General features: G+C 41.4%; 1 protein-coding gene across 1 annotated transcript in view; it reads right to left on the bottom strand.

Annotated features, from left to right (window-relative positions):
- Nucleotides 1-331: 331 nt before the first annotated feature.
- appa (amyloid beta (A4) precursor protein a) overlaps nt 332-16,779 on the bottom strand; it is a 31,979-nt gene continuing 15,531 nt past the window's right edge. The window contains 18 exon segments of the mRNA XM_032506327.1: nt 332-2,747; nt 3,545-3,691; nt 5,270-5,361; nt 6,023-6,076; nt 6,292-6,504; nt 7,329-7,428; nt 7,545-7,673; nt 8,702-8,860; nt 8,947-9,021; nt 9,947-10,080; nt 13,907-14,074; nt 14,785-14,934; nt 14,937-14,998; nt 15,000-15,051; nt 15,054-15,115; nt 15,429-15,619; nt 15,737-15,849; nt 16,129-16,258. Coding sequence (XP_032362218.1) covers nt 2,646-2,747; nt 3,545-3,691; nt 5,270-5,361; nt 6,023-6,076; nt 6,292-6,504; nt 7,329-7,428; nt 7,545-7,673; nt 8,702-8,860; nt 8,947-9,021; nt 9,947-10,080; nt 13,907-14,074; nt 14,785-14,934; nt 14,937-14,998; nt 15,000-15,051; nt 15,054-15,115; nt 15,429-15,619; nt 15,737-15,849; nt 16,129-16,258 — 2,133 coding nt within the window. The 3' untranslated portion in view covers nt 332-2,645.

Below are 16,779 nucleotides of genomic sequence, written 5' to 3'. Positions count from 1 at the left end.
ACCATTGTTAAATCGGACTTTGGTAGTCAACTAGATTGTAGTTTTCTCTCATAATGTCCAACCTCTATTTCATTTAATAAAATATCAGCGTGGATGGAATTTAGTTCACCTAAATCCTGTTTCAACCTTTAGCAGGATGAGCTGGACTTATCTGAGCATGTGTTCTTGCTGATCCTGACCTCTGACATCAGGGATCAGTAGCACTTTCTTACATTGTCATTACGTGTCTGATATTTAATATCCTACATGGACGCATGTTATTCAAATAAAAGAGGATGCATGAATAAACCCGGTGTGCATTAAACATCGTTAAAAACACAAAGACAACCTCTGTATGTACATTCAAAACTTTATTATGGAATAGTGTAGAAAGCATTTTCCCAGTCAATGCAAATGGCCTGCACAATATTACACAGTGGAAAACAAAACCAATTTATAACCCACAGAAGAAAAAAAGATAGAAAGAAAATCCTGCTTCCTCTTCTACTCTACTGCCCTCTGTTGGGCTTCTACTGAGCACACTCTGAAAACCAAGGACCCACCCCACTGCAGCCTCCATATGAACACCATTTCCTCACAGATCTTACTTACCATTAGATGTATCATTAGAGTGAGAGGTTACACTGTATTTCTTTCAATTTTCTTTCATGTAATGTTGAGGTGGTGTAAACCTTTAACACTAGCGGATGTACGAAGATGAATGGGATATTCTTGCCTACGATGCTGAGACCTAATTATTTTATCCGTTTCCACATCCAGACACACTGTCAGCTCTCTCAATGGTGAACGCCTATCATCTTTATACAGGCGACAGTGCTCTGCCTCTAAGGAGTCAAGTGTGCGTTGATGGCAGAGAGGTGAGCAACATGCCTGAAGGGAAAGAAAGGCGAATGGGGGGGGGGGGGTTGCTGGAGAGTGAAAAACCAAAAACCTCCATCTGGAACTGCAAGTTGTTTCCTCTCGGCACTCCACTTGTGTCTATCAGTAAAATGATTACTAAACCAAAATACAGACAGCGTCAGCTTACAACTGGACGAAACACCAGACTGAAAATGACAAAACACACACACACACGGAAATAATCCTAACCCATCCCCCATGCCAGATTCCTCCCATTTTTTTCTATTTCCCTTCCCGCTACCTTCACACCCACAACATGCCCTTTTAAAAGAACGAAGTAACATAAATGAAACAAAAATTATAAGGGGGTGATTTCTGAGAGCCCCTACGCATAAGGATTTTAACAATATATTTCTGAATGAGAATAATATACAAACAGAGATGAAGCCAGCCCCCCTTCTGTAGCTTCAGGAACGTAGCATGGTTAAAAGAAAAGAGGAACACACTTAAAATCCAAAATCACAGATCTCTTTTAAATGTGTATTTTACATGATATCAAAGCATAGCCCGTTCGACTAGATTTATGTATATATATATATATATATATTCATGTTTGAAGTCACGTGATCACGAGAAGATACTAAATGTACAATCTTGCTAGAATGACAATCTATACGTGAGAGAGGATCTCAAGAGAGAGCAGCGGTAAGATCTTGGTTGTTTTTTGTTTGTTTTTTCCAAATCCTGTTGTCATGCACTACATAGGAACAGCTAAGACTTCGGCATTACTTCAGTAACATCACACGCAATTTAAAAAAAGGACTTTACATCGGTTTGACCTTTTTTTCTCCATTTTCATTCTTTTTTGAAAAACAAAACTGGAAACAAAAAGAGAAAAAAAAAACTCAAATAAAAAAACAGCTCATTCAGAATACATAATTACTACCGTCTTCATCAACAGTTATCATCAGCATCTCCAAATATCCTTAAGAGCCTTGTGTGACTTAACACAGCCCAGCTGTTGTAAGAATGCGCAAAGAAAAGAGGATGGGGGAGGGATGAGGAGGAGGGGGAGGAGGGGGTACTCCAGTGTAGACTGAGTGCAGTAGTGGTGCAGTTGGTGGGGAAACACTGGGCCTTATTTGAAAAAAATCATTCTGCTTGACCAAGGCCTATTTTTTATTAGAGTATCATTACAAAGAATATTTTATAAACTAACAAATATGTCCACACATTGAATAATGATTTGAAATAACGATTCTGCAATTCATTTCTGTAAATGAGGCCCAGGTCAACGTGTGCCAAAAAAAACTCCCACTGATCATTGGTCAGATTTGCCACACAAGTCCACACCCAAAACCGTCCCACACCAAAACCCCAACTGTACACTGGCCCTGAATCAGTGTGGAGAGAAAACGCTTCTTTCCCCAAAGAGTGGGTTTGTGTCGATACACTGGGAGGGGCCTTTCCCCCCCCCATACGTCAGCAGGCCCAGACAGAGCAACATATAAAACACCTTTCATTAATTAAAAAGGCGTCTTGCTCTGATAAAGTGAACAAACATGGTGCGAACTGGCTTGGCCAGTGTCCGCCCAGGCAGAAATGAAAGAAAACCCTGGCTACAGTCGCTCTGAAAGCTCATAACGGACTATTCCAGTCGCTCGATGATTTAAGCCACACTGCCATTTGGAGACGTGGGACTAGTCAAGGGAGGGGGAGGAGGAAAGAGGGAGGGGAGGTGCTTGATGTGTGGGAGATGTTGTGTGTGTGTGTTTGTGTGTGTGTGAGTACATATGACATTCTCTTCAGTTCTGCATCTGCTCAAAGAACTTGTAGGTTGGGTTCTCGTAACCGTTCTGCTGCATCTTAGACAGGTGGCGCTCCTCGGGGGTGACAGCAGCGTCCACCTGGAGGGGAGCCAGCGAGAAGGTGGGGTGGAGGTTACACACACACACAATCATATGGCGTGTACAAATGTAATGACAATCTAAACTTTAAGACCTTTTAACACTACTGGAAGTGCTTTTTTTTAGCAAAAATAAAGAAACAAGGCTGCCTCAACTACCATATTTCCTTTTCACATTATAACTGCTAATGAAAGTTCTGTGATAGATGAGGCTTATTAGAAAAACAAAGCAGGAGACTGCCATTAATCCAATTCTATCTAGTGAGAAGATTGCAGTGTGCAGTTCCTTAAGCTTTGATGAAAGCAAAACTGAAGTCCAGATATTTGAACCAGGTGGTGACCGTAATGCCATTTATATTGACCTGTGTTCGAGCTGTGCCTTTGAGGTAGTCGCCCCTAAACACTGGAATCAATTACCTCTATATATTAGGCTGGCTCCTACACTGTTTTGAAATCCTGTCTTAAAGCATAGTTTAATTCTCAGGCTTTCAGACATAATAGTTTATCAGTCCTTTTGTTTTTTTTGTATTCACTGTGTTCTATGTTTTTTTCTGATTGTACAGCACGTTGGTTAACTGCTGGTTTTAAATGTGCTCTATGAATACAATTGGATCATATTAGATTATTTACCCTGGTACATACATACATCCATCTATACAAACAAAAATTCAATACTGAAAAACAGCTTGCACTCACACATGCATGCATGTTCGCATTATTCCCCCCCCCACACACACCAGACTGACTGCAGTATAGAACAGCTTGTACAGGCAACCACACAGGTCAGCTGTTTCTCACCTCGATGACTCCGTGGTGGATGGAGGTGTACTGCTTCTTCCTCAGCATCACCAAGGTGATGACGATCACGGTTGCTATGACGACACCTCCAACCATCAGGCCGATGATGGCGCCCTTGTTGGAGCCCACATCCTCTGCGAAGAAGACCTGCACACGGACACCAATCACAACCAGCGGGATGATTTTCATACAGTGTGAGTAGAAAGGCACACCAAGGACTCTCATTGTGCACCAAAGATACGATGCGTTACTGTGACACTGCTGAGTAAATTAGTGCAGTTCCAGCTCAGCAGGGCTGAGAGTTATTTGCACTTAGAAATGGTTTGCAGGTTACTGCTTTGAGATCCAATGAGCTCTAGTAGGTACCAACCTTTTTTGGTTTTACTGTGTTTGAATATCATTGAAGGAGGACGAAACTGGTGACATTTAGAGTTATAGCCCATTTACTTTTGTTTTCCTCTACTCAAATAATTTGCAATGCTATGTGTAATTACACTTCCTAACAAGTGCCATCTTTTGTCATTTAAAAAAAAGCATCATTAGAGTAAAATTTAGCTTGTAAAGTCACTACTGGGGAACAAAAATGCTACACATAACACATGGAGATGACAGGACTTGTTTCTGAGGATTAATTTCCTGGTGGAGACCTGGCTTTGGCTGGCAGGTGATTTACAGAAAGCAGAGCACAACATAAAGCCACAATGATACAGTATGACTCAGCTCCAACACAATACTAAGACACATTACCTAAAAAAAAATGACAAAAAAACAAATGACATCTACATCATGGATTACACTGCTCCGTGGAACTCATTTTCCATGCGGAACAAATAAAAAAATAGAAGAAAATGGCGTCTTCTGGCAGAAAATCAACCCCTGATATCTCCACCTATGCTGACGCCATCAGGGATATTGGACAGAAACCTAGGCACAAACTCCACAACACTAAAGTGCAGATAATCCAAAACACATCTTTACATTGCCACACTGCTACAACTCGCTTGTGTCAAACACTGCAGTGAGCAGAGACTCCATTTCAGGGTGGTGAGCCTCCTTCAGAATAATCCAGCAGAACGCTGATTGGGGGTTACGGTGAATATCAAATTAAAGAGTTGACTCAAGGAGGCAGCCTGACACAATGGCTGCTCATTGTGAATGCAAGAAATGTGATATGTAATAAAATGTAGGGATTAAGAGATTAAAGCCTTTAGGTGAGAGGAATAAGGTACGCGGATTTGTATATGACTGAGGATGGATTGTGCTGGTATTACAATATCGAAAGAGATTATTGAATGAATGCAGAACTGGGTTAGAGCCTGGTAATGATTTAGTACAATCACCTGTGGCTGACCAGAAAAACACTTCCAGATATAAACTTAACTCTGATCAAAGGACAGCAGATTTTGGAGGGGAGCAGACAAGTGTGACGCACACATTATCACGGTTGTCTCCATGGACACCTGTCTCCATGGTGACAACCTTGGGAGTTTACCATGAGGACAAAGAGGAGACATGGACCTGATTGAGTGTGTGTGTGTGTAGTTATGGAAAAGAGAGGGCAAAGTGCAAGCTTGCAAGTGTCCGCAAACGCATCTTCACGTGTTTGCATGCTTGTGTCTATATCTCTATGTTTATTAATGAGTCTACTTACATAAATGGATCAGTTAATGTCAAAGGAGTCTGCACTGCTCGTGTCAAAGTGAGCTGCTCTCTGTGTTTGTTTACCAGTTTCTGGTGGTGAACTTCGTATTCAGTGCTCTGTCTTTCCTCCGTCTCCATCCGCAGCTCAGGAATAGCTTCCATCTTCATTCCAGTCACTGGCAGGGGAAGGAAAAAGTATCTATTATGGATGGTGAAGCTTAACCACTTTTGCGCGCGTGCACACGCACAGATCAAAATTGCTCACTAAAGCAGGACGGACAGCCGAGTGTTGGAGGCAACGGCAGTAGGAACTGAACATAGTATGTGTAAATAGCACAGCATATACAGCTCGGTACGCATAGACCATGCAGCTGCATCGCATATCTCCTAACAACCACGGCTGGCGCCTTAATGAAGGTCAAGTGGAGTGTACTGTGTGCAAATAATGGCTGAGAGAAGGAGAGATAGCGGAAAAACACTGTCCTGTATTTAGTCTCTATTTTAGAACAATCTTGTGATTTTAAGAGAAGACATTAATTGACCTAAAGAAATATTTTTTAATAGACTAGAAAGAACTTGAACACACACACACACACACACACACACACCACACACAACACACACACACACACACACATATTTCACTAATCCATTGACTAAAGGTAGTAAGCAATTATGAAAGTAAATGAGATCTTTCACAACCTGGCAACTCAGAAGTTATTTATTTGTTATAAAGAATCAGTGAATCAACCGTTTACAAAAAAGAATTGAATTTCCAAATACATATGAATACTTAAAAATCATAATATTGGGTAACTTTTTAACAATAGTACCAACCTGGCCGTGTGGGAATGCTTCTATCAAGATTGGGGCGGGAGTCCACTGGCTCAACTAGAGAGAGAAAGAGAATTTCTTATATTAAATATAATTTGTAGCACAAATAATGTGTAAAAACAGAAAAGGACAAGCAATAATTGCCATATCACACAATCCTACAAAACCAAAAGTGGAATGCATATAGCTTTATAGAATAGCATGTTATCTCCACAACTTTGAACCAAAATGCTGTGAAATGTAATCCTACAACCCGGTGCTTCAGTAAGTACCATGGTTCTCAGTGTTGGGCTGGTTGAAGCTCTCAGGGTGGATGAAGCCGATTCCCCCCAGGCCCAGCGTGTCCTCCTGGGGCAACAGGTCGGTCTGGCCGTCTCCCAGCTCCTGGTCGGGCATCAGGGCGTCGTTGCCGTAGCTCACCCTCACATCCGTCTGCAGGTTGGCCAGCTGCTGGGCCATCTCCGCCTGCTCCCTCTGCAGAAGCTCTGGATGGAAGGCAGGAAGGAAGGAAAGAGGTCAGTGGTCACAAGAGAAACAAAGGTGGAGAGAGGAAAGGAAAGAGGTTTTACTTCATTTGTCAAACTTCTTATATCTTGTTGTTTTCAGTTAGTTTAAACATAAAATGCTCTATCATAATAAATATTGATGCTTAAAGAAAGAATAATTTCTTAGATAATATGGAACTGAAAAAGTCATGTTTTGTTCCTGCTTAAATAAATTATTAACATCATCATATGACCCAAACAAATGTCTATCAGAAGGGACAGACAGCCTCCATGAAATGTAGACCTGGTGCTTTAACTTCTTCGTATGTTTGTTCCTGTGTGTGTTTTGACAGGCAGAACAGACAAGACACGGAGACACAGATGGCTGTGTGACGCACGCAACTCCAATAAACCCAAAAACCCACAGAAACCTAGCGAATGCAAGGGCAGGCGGGCGGGCTGGAGGGAGGGAGGGAGGGAGGGAGGGAGGGGATTTATCTTCCCAGCAAACAGTTTTGTTTGAACAGAAGAATTAGGCCAAATCACTCCAATGCCCTTATCGGCCAAACATTTTTTTGGGGCTGGAATTTAGAACATTCAATCTCTCTGTTACATGTAGCACAATAAGGACAGTGTGTCTCCTGCTATATCTTTCTCATGCCAGGGTCAGCAGTCACAGTTAAAGAAAGACTTTATGTCATTGTGATGTCCAATTTTTTATTTCTTGTCACTCTACCCAGTCACTGCTCTCCCAGCTAAACCTTGTTTCCATCTTTCTCAATTGCACTTTCATTTTGACTTAAAACAAATGTCGACAGACTCACCAACTTGGTCCTGGATGTCGTCGGCCACACCCGGCACCTTGTAGAGAAGTCCCAGAGACTGGTTCATACGCTCCTCAATGACACGCAGGTGGGTCAGCACCTTTTTTACACACATGCGCATGAGAACATTTAAAAACTGCATCTGCTTCTTCAGGGAAAAAAACGCATAATATATTTAGTAAAGTAGCTTCATCTATAGTAAAATGATGATGCTACCTGAGGCCTGATCTGCGCAGCCTTCTTGGGATCCACCATGCGGACGTGTTCAAAGTGTTTGAGGGTGTGCTGCCTGTCCTTCTGCTCGGCACGCACATACTTCTTCAACAGGCTGAAGACGTGGCGAGGCTACAAAAGACGATGACAGATGGTTAAGAGCAAAGAAAGGACACAGTGAAATATGTACAGTGGCTTGACAAAGTTAACACACCCAGACTAGTTGATAAAAAAAAAAAAAAAACGAATTAAAAAAAAAACTTTTGGAAATCTATCTTAATGCCTTAATTCAAAGAATTTAGGAAAATCCAACCTTTTAAGGACACCAATTTTCTTTGTGAATGAATAATGTATTATAAATAAATACATTTTCATCCTTAAAATACAGGTGGCATAAGTATAAACACCCCTATGTTAAATTCCCATAGAGGCAGGCACATTTTTATTTTTAAAGGCCAGTTATTTCATGGATCCAGGATACTATGCATCCTGATAAAGTTCCCTTTGGAATTAAAATAGTCACATACCCTTTACCATACCTAGAGAGTGGCATGGGGAACTTTCCATAAGATCATCTCTTAATACAAATCAAACCAGCTATTAGTTTAACTTTAAAACCATGCCAATCTCTAGGTATTGTTTCTCAACCCACTGTATATTGAGTCTGGATCAGAAAACAAACTTTGTACTTGCAACCAAAATTCTAACATTTAGGCTAACATTTGTACACACGCTGTTGATAATAATCAGTAACATGTTTTTTCTCCAAATCTATTCTGCTTATCAGAAGATGTTTATCAAACCTCAGACATTAATCAAAATGCCAATGTACAACAGTGATTTAATAGATTACAATTCTATACTGAAGGGCTCCATTTTTTGTGTATTAACAGAGGCAAAACATAGAAGCAAAGGAAAAACAAGCAAAACACAATCTGGAGAGTTATTCAGAAATATATCTTGATGAGTAACAGAGTGTTAAAAACAACAACAAAAAGGTAAGGAATGGCAGGACAACAATTAGCCCTGCAAGAAAATACTATCTGAAAAGCACAGTGAATCACTGGGGAAGTGACCTCAGTAAAAAATAAACAAACATTGTCATCATCTGCATCAGTTATAGAACAGAGGATTGCTGCTGAACTGTATTTATAGCGTACCCTGGGTGGGTCCTGCTGCAGCGCCGTCAGGTAGCTCTCCAGAGCCAGGCGGCGGCGATCATTAAGCAGAGCCTCCACCCGAGCCATGTGGGTCTCCACCAGCTGCTGCCGTTCACTGGCTGCCTCCTGCTCCAGTGCCTCCACCTTCTCCTGGAAACGCTGCACAAATTGCAACTTATACATAAAAAAAGGGCACCAAAAACATTGGGTGGTTTGGTATAAGGTCCAGAATGTGCATGTTTTACCTGGATGACGGCCTTCTTGTCAGCACGTGGAAGATTCTTAGCTTCCCTCTCAGCCTCCTCCCATTCTCTCATCACCTGAGTGCGAAAGTGGAAAAAAGGTTGATGTAACTTGTCAAATCTACTTTATCTTTCCAAATGTTCTATTACAGGTTGATTTTACACTTGAGTGAAACATCTTATTGCTCTTGGTTGTGTGGATCTGATCTTTTCATGGCTGTCTAAATGGAAGAAAATCGGACATTTTACACAGCTATGAAAAGATAACTGGTCTGCACGGCAGCACGGCAGCGGGTAAATAACAGATCCTTCTGGTCCGTGTAAAGGGAGTTTCTGCTTTTGGAATCACAGCGGGATTGTGCTAGGTCAAAGTGCAGTAAGCCAATAATAGTCCTAAATCAACAGTTTGTGTTCCCCTTTTTGATCAGTTACATCCTCTTTATAGAAGATGATTGCACCTCCATTTCATCCTTATTGGGTGGATTCTGTAATTCAACAAAAGGGTTTTACCAAAGACATGACCTAAGAGTATCTGTAAGAATGAAGTCAACTATATGAGGATGCAGTGCCTGTTGTAGAGAAAGTCTAAGAAAACGATATCCAAAGTGGTGTACAATCAAAGAAAAACAACGGTTAGAGCCACAAGGTTGTGAGTGTTCTTGTCTAGAGCTTTTAAAACTGACATTATTGTGGACCATCTGGCTCTGCCGGAGCGTGAGCCGGGTGATTAAAGAATACAATTAAAGCCGAATTGGCTCGGTCGCCTTAACAATCGCGATTCGTTTTTACTTGACACATCTTTTCTGCCTCCATTAATGTCCTCTCTACTACAAAAAAATTCCTTCTCTCTGTTCACCCTACTATTACTTTTTCACGTGTATGCAGTGTCTGCTGATCACCTTTCAGTCCGTTGAATTAAAAAACAAAACAGTAAAAATATAACATCCTCCCTCCTTATTTATTCTCTTTGCTTTCTTCCTTCCTCTCCTCTCTCCGTCATTACCTGGGACATCCTCTCGCGATGCTTAGCCTCCAGGCTCTCTTTAGCTTTCTGGAAGTGGGCGTGTTCGTTTTCATCAGCAGGCGTCTCCAGGTAGTGGTCCACAGCGTCAGGGGAGCTTGGCGTGGCTGTGGGTACTGCATGCAGTGGAAGTAGAGGGAGAAAAAGAGGCAGTGATGGTGAAAAGACTTTTATTGAAGCATCTTTTTATTGCACACTTTTATTTGGTTGATCTGAGGACTGGCTGTTTTACCTCGGCACACACAAACACAGAGCCTAAAAAGGGGTTAATGGGGTTAGTGTGAGATCAAGAGAGAAAGAAAACAAGAGTAGCTGTAGCTGGAAGCCATCACCATCTAAGAGCAAACAAGTGAATATCTCAGATGACCCGCAGTCTTTTGTAGAAGAGAGACAAACCCCCTCATTCATTTATATAACTTCATCCAGAGCGTGATACGGCTCTCATGCCAAAAACACTGACGCTGGAATGTATCATCTTGGCTCAAAAGCACCGTCTGCATTTTGGTCGACTTACTAGCAAGAAATATAAATGGACCACAAATTGCGTGACACCTGGATTTTATCAGTGGAAAGTTGATTATCTTTCATTGATGTGCTTTCAGAAGTGGTTGGTGGTATGAGGTGTGTGCGCGTGTGTGTGCGTGTGTGTGAAGGTCACACGTCATGTGAAATTGGTTATGTCTTATAGGAGCGCATGACTGCACAGGACAAAAAAAACACAACATGTTGTTCACCTTGACCTAAGCAGAGTGTTCCGTTAGCCTGGATTCCTCAAAATCATTTAAAAGATCAGTTCCCCCGAATGACGATTTTTCATTTACATCCAGTGGTATCATACAGATAGTTTGGGTTTTATTTACCCAGGTTGAGAGATTTCTGCCTCCACTTCAACACAATGACAACAACAGTACATAGGGACTATCTTCTTTGGTGGAGAGTAGTTCGAAGGAGAACTGATCGAGGTATGTGAGAACATTAATATTTTTGTAAATGGGTGAACCGACCCTTTAACTACTGTACAATGTACTTAAGGTGGTAATGATCCAATTCCTTGTTTAAATTTTCATAGTCCTATTTTTTTGTATCCTTGTTAAGCATTCACTGCTGTAGTGTTACTAATTTTAATAATCAAAGCACGGTGACATGTATTTTACTTAGAAATTCCCTATTTGCTACCTTGTGCACTACATTACCTTTGCACTATTGTATTTAATTGTCCTAAAGTGCAAGCAAAGTGCCCTAGAAATTCACATAATGGAACGAAAAATTGCTGTAACCAAAGCATGTACACTATTTAATACCAATTATTGTCAAATAATTCAATTTCCTTCTCATTATAGAGTAGAGTATTTTGTTAATTCTTTTAAAAAGCCATTGAAGACTGCTATTCAAGGAGGCTTTTAGTTAGTCAAGGTTAAGTTAGTCAATTTTATGGGTGTTATGCTTTCTATTTAAATTTTCTTGTACTTTAATTTGTTGTATTGTATTTCCTTTTATTGTAAAGCACTTTGCGATTTTATCTGTAAATGGTACTATTGGTCTAGGCAATGAAAACTGATGTGGAAGGTAGCTTTTTACAAATTATAATAGTACATTATACCTATAAATGGGCACCGCCTGGGTTTTTGCCGGCACCCTAAGTGCTTTCAGAAGTAGAACCTTTACACTAGATCGAAACACTCCTCGGATTGTTACTGTAATTATCATTATGCGTTGTAAAAAAAAAAAAAAGCCTTTTGACAAAATACCAGTAGCACTGAGACTTTAAACAACTGTTAATAGAAGACAAATAATCCTGCAATTTGTGTGTGTTGCAGGGAAAGGAAATAAGACACTGCAGTACTTTCTCACATCCAATATACCCAACAGAGCCGAAATCTCACACCTATAAACACACACTTGATAAAACTAGATCAGAATATAGGGGGAATAGCATGACTCCCTTTCGCTGCAGGGCAGATCATGCTCTTCCTGACTTAACTGCACACAGTCACGAATATATCAAGCAAGGTCACTGACCCAAACGCCCACGCCCACACACTAGTGGCGGCTGCTGGTCTTTCCAAGAGGGGAAGCTCATTTTCGGCCTACATTATAAAAATTGTCCACTTATTTATAATAATATATGTAATAATATATGTAATAATTTATAATATCTGTGAGATGGTTTCATCAAGAGACATGGCCAGCAGTACATTTTCTTTGTCAAAGCACTTCCAGTCGGTCAGCTAACTTTATCATACCAGGAGAGCTGAAAAAACCTGTTTGACCTTTCTTTTGCACCCACCAATCTTTGGTGTTAATACATTAATCTTAGGTGTTGATGCGCCCTGCTGTTTTAATTTTTTTTAATTTTAAGTTTCTCCTTGTAATAAAAGACTTTCAAATGGCTTTGCCAAAATCCGCTTGACAATATTAGAATTGTCTGCCATTGTGTGCAGTTTGCTAGCTTGCTACTTCACCCCTACAACACTAGCCTACTGCTTGAATGAATGAACAAACAATCTAACAAAACAATATTAAACTTGAAGGAGGAATTGTGGGAATTTGGTTAAACTGAAACAAGGAATGTGGTGTATAAATGTATGATGAAAATTGGCTAGCAATTTCACCGAGAAATAGGTTGCAGCAGTTTGTCTTTCAACAACACTTGCACACACACACACACACACACACACACACACACACACACACACACACACCACACACACACACACACACACACACACACACACACACACACACACACCACACACACACACACACACACACACACCACACACAACACACACACAACACACACACACACACACACCACACACACACCACACACACACACACACACACACACACACACACACCACACACACACACACACCACAACCCCACACACGAAACCCAGCATCATCCTCATCAGTGTTGCCATTGATAATCAATCATCATAATGCAATGTCAAAGACAGGAATGCTCTGAGAGTGTGTAATGGTGTATTGATGAGTTTTTCTTTACCTCTACCAAGGAAATGTTTCACATTTTCAAAACTGCAGCAGGCTAATTTAACATTTGATTCAAATAAATGTAATGAAGTAACCAGAACCTATTTTCTCAGTGACAAGGATGGAAGGATGTAAGCAAGCCTGTAATACTTCAGGGATTTAAGGGATACTGTGCAGCGAGGTGAGGTTTATTGCTAAATAATTCTTGCCTGGATGATTTTACAGCTCAAATTCAATATAAAGTAATACATAAGATGAGGCCCATGAAACGACTGTAATCACTGAAATAACAGCAGTTATCATAGATACTCTATGGGGCAATAGCACTGTAACCATGGCAATGTAAAGAAATATCTAAAGAATAGCATTTAACCTGTAAAACAATTGCCCATGAAAAGGAATCCTCCGTATTTTTATTACATATTGGCAGCACATTTCAAAAGCTAATTGTAATAGAAATCATAAATTCAACTTTAATCTGGTATTCTGAAGTACTGACCTCTTCATTGAGAATTCAGAGAAGCCATGTGATTTCTTTGGCTTTCTTATGGCTTTCTTATTACTGCTAAACCACATCTCCAGCTTTCGAAACAGAACAAGGTCCAGTTGCTCAAGGTAAATTGTAAATTATTCTCAAAAACATTTTATACCTATGTTACACATCAGTAGTAAAAAGAACAGTGAGCGTATCAGGTTGGTGGCTTTAAGAATCCACAAAGGGGTTACAGAAAAGGTAAGGTCTGTTTTTAGTACCACAACACACACACACAAGTTTAGCAAGAAATAGAGCGGATGGGTAACAAACGTCTAGAAGAGAAGCACACCAAGCAAGCAACTTTTGAGCATCTGGCAGCTAGTGGACAGCTTCGATAGACAGCGAGTAAAAGTGAGGGTTAGAGACAAACTGGCTGCTGGTCGAAGTTAGCTGCTGTCGGGCAAGACTTACTGACACTGCTGCAGACAGACAGGCAGTACTCCTCTGAGTCAAAGTTATTCCTGTTGCCTCCGCAGCCGCCGTAGATAAACTGAGCACAGCGGCCCTCTTGGTGGTCAAAGTACCAGCGGGGCAGCATAGCCCGGCATGGACCAGTCTCTGCATTGGCCCAGCACACATCTTGGAGGACACACACACGCACACACACACACACACAAACAAGCTTGTCATCAGTACACTGCCACTCAAGTCTCTTTAGCCCATACTGTACACCATGTAAGTGCATCATCTGTATGTCGAGTTCTATGAAAATATCTTGTGTGTTCACCTAGAAAACATGCCACTTAAAATTCAAGGACATCTATTATAAAATAAAGTACCCAATACCACATACAGTAGCATGTAAAGATAACCAGGTTCAAGCACTATTAATGCTACTTGGAATTGAATTAAAGTAAACCAATTTAACACTAAAATAAGAAAAGGAAGTCCGATCAACCAGTTCTGATTCTAATGGAACGTAGCTAATGAAAGCCCTGAAATGACAAATGAGCACAATAAGAAAAATGACAGCAGGAAATTAATTGGTGTGGAAAATTAAGTTCAATTGTGTAATTTGCTTACACGATTGAAGTTAATTTTCCACAGAGAAAAAACAGAGAAAAAACACATTTTGTATGTTGTACTACAAAGCTTGTTCCATATTAATCTAAATGCGAAGAAACCTGTCATCTGATTACTGTAATTAAGATGTTAGCATTTCTTTAGCAGCCTTAACTTCAGGACATTTCCAAGGCTTTTAAAAGGACCTCCAGATACCCTATCTAAGATACCACTATTAATAACAGAGGATGAGAACCAGACACGCCCACGTAAGAAATGTTCCTCACCTCTGACAACCTCTTCCACAGACTCGGTGGTGGTAGTGGTTGTGGTCGTCATGGCAATGTTGGTGGTGGGCTCGTCGGCATCATCGTTGTCGTCGAGGGTGTCAACTATGACGTCGTCTCCCTCTTCTTCTTCCTCATCTTCCTCCACACCTCTTCGTCCTGCTCTCCGTCACCATCCTGGTCGTTGTTCAGCACGTCCTCTTCCTCCTCCTCCTTCCTCGTCATTTCCCTCAGCTACCTCCTCCTCCTCTTCTTCCTCCTCCTCTCCTCCTCGACCACAGATGGCCTCGTTTCCTCTTGCTGCTCCGCTGGCTCTGGCTCCCGCACCATACTGGGAGGGAAAGAGGGATGGGAGAAAAATGAAGGAAACGAAGGAACGGAGTTAAGGGGGACATATGGAGAGAACAAGAGCAATTGGGGGAAGGAGAGGTGACAAAGAAGGAGGGAAAGGAAATAAGGAAGACAACGAGGATGAATGTGAAGGAGGGAAGGACAAAAGACTTTCAATTATAACCTTTGCTGAAAGAAGAGAAATTTATCCTGATGGCAATGGTGAAAAGAATGTGACAATATCTCTGACTCTCTGAGCACTGATGTATTGCTCTACTGCCTTGCCCTCATTTATCTGAGCGTGCCGTGTGTACCTGTTGTCAGAGTAATCCGTCTCCGCTCCACCCCACCAGACATCGGAATCATCAGCGTCCTGCTCGGCGCTGTCGGCGTCACGCTCTGCCTCCGTGGGACAGCACACAAACTCCACTCCTCGGAAACGGTCGATGCCGCACGGCAACAGCATACCGTAATCGTGGAGATTCATGGTGCGGTCTCCACAGGACTACGGACATGTAGAACAAGACAGACGCACAGACAAAGACTAGATCAGTGAACTGTTCCTGCTATTCGTTTATTAGATTAGGTATGCGTGTGTGTGTGTGTATGTATATACACTCACCTCCTTGGCTACAGTGTGCCAGTGCAGGTGGCTCTCACACTGGTCCATACGCTCCTGGTGCAGGAACTTGCACTTATCAGGAACAAGCAGTGCGTCGCTCACAAACTCTCCCACTGCAGCAAAAACAATATCAACATTTTTTATTAATACAAAATGAGCAATTTTAGCCCAGCCTTCTGACTGACTGAAGATACATTTCAACAAACAGTAATGATTCTGATAAAGCCTCTCTGTATGGCTAACTCCTAACTGCTTAGTTGCTATGGTAACTCTCGTCATGTGGTAACTAGAGCCAGATAGTGATCTTTTCTTTGTTTCCCACTACTTTCTAGAAATGCTTTTGCAAACGCACTGGAAAACTGTGAATCAGTTAAAACATATACCAGACTCACCCAGGCAGCGGTAGGGCACCACAATGTGCATGTGACTGCGACACTGCTTGCGTCCCTTCTTGCACCAGTTCTGGATGACGACTGGCTGGTTGGCCTCCACCACATTGGTAATCTGGAGCTCTGGGTACACCTACACACACATATATCAGGATGGCATCATAAGATGAAAAAGCTGAAAGAGTGGAACAGGTGCTCCGCTACACATCATCAATGCATAATAAACACTGGTAACTCCTTTCACTACTTAAATTTCCATCTTTGTCCTACACACCCACTTGCAGTTGTACCCAAATATTTCAACCCATTTCTATTAATTTACTGCCTTAGTTAACATAACATGCTCCCTTACTTTAGAAAAAGGTTTTTTTTTTTTTTTTTTTACAAGGTGCTTTAAAAAAGAAGTAATCTTTGCATTATGTCGCGCGCCCCTGATGCGGTCTCTGCTTGGCAGACTCTGCTGGGTGTAACTCCATGTTCCTCTCAGCCGTGCATGACATCTGCCTCTGCACAATATTCCTAGTCGACGTGTCAACCCTCCCCAAATACATGTTCTTTTTCATGACACCTCTTCCGTTTTCTCTCCTCTCATGCCTCTCCAAATGTGGAAAATAAAAATTCCATAACCTTTCTCGCTCACTTGTCACTTTCACA

This window comes from Etheostoma spectabile, chromosome 24 (assembly GCF_008692095.1).
Source record: "Etheostoma spectabile isolate EspeVRDwgs_2016 chromosome 24, UIUC_Espe_1.0, whole genome shotgun sequence".
Taxonomy (NCBI): domain Eukaryota; kingdom Metazoa; phylum Chordata; class Actinopteri; order Perciformes; family Percidae; genus Etheostoma; species Etheostoma spectabile.
The sequence above is the reverse complement of the archived record's forward strand: the minus strand, read 5'-3'. Positions and strand labels throughout refer to the sequence as shown.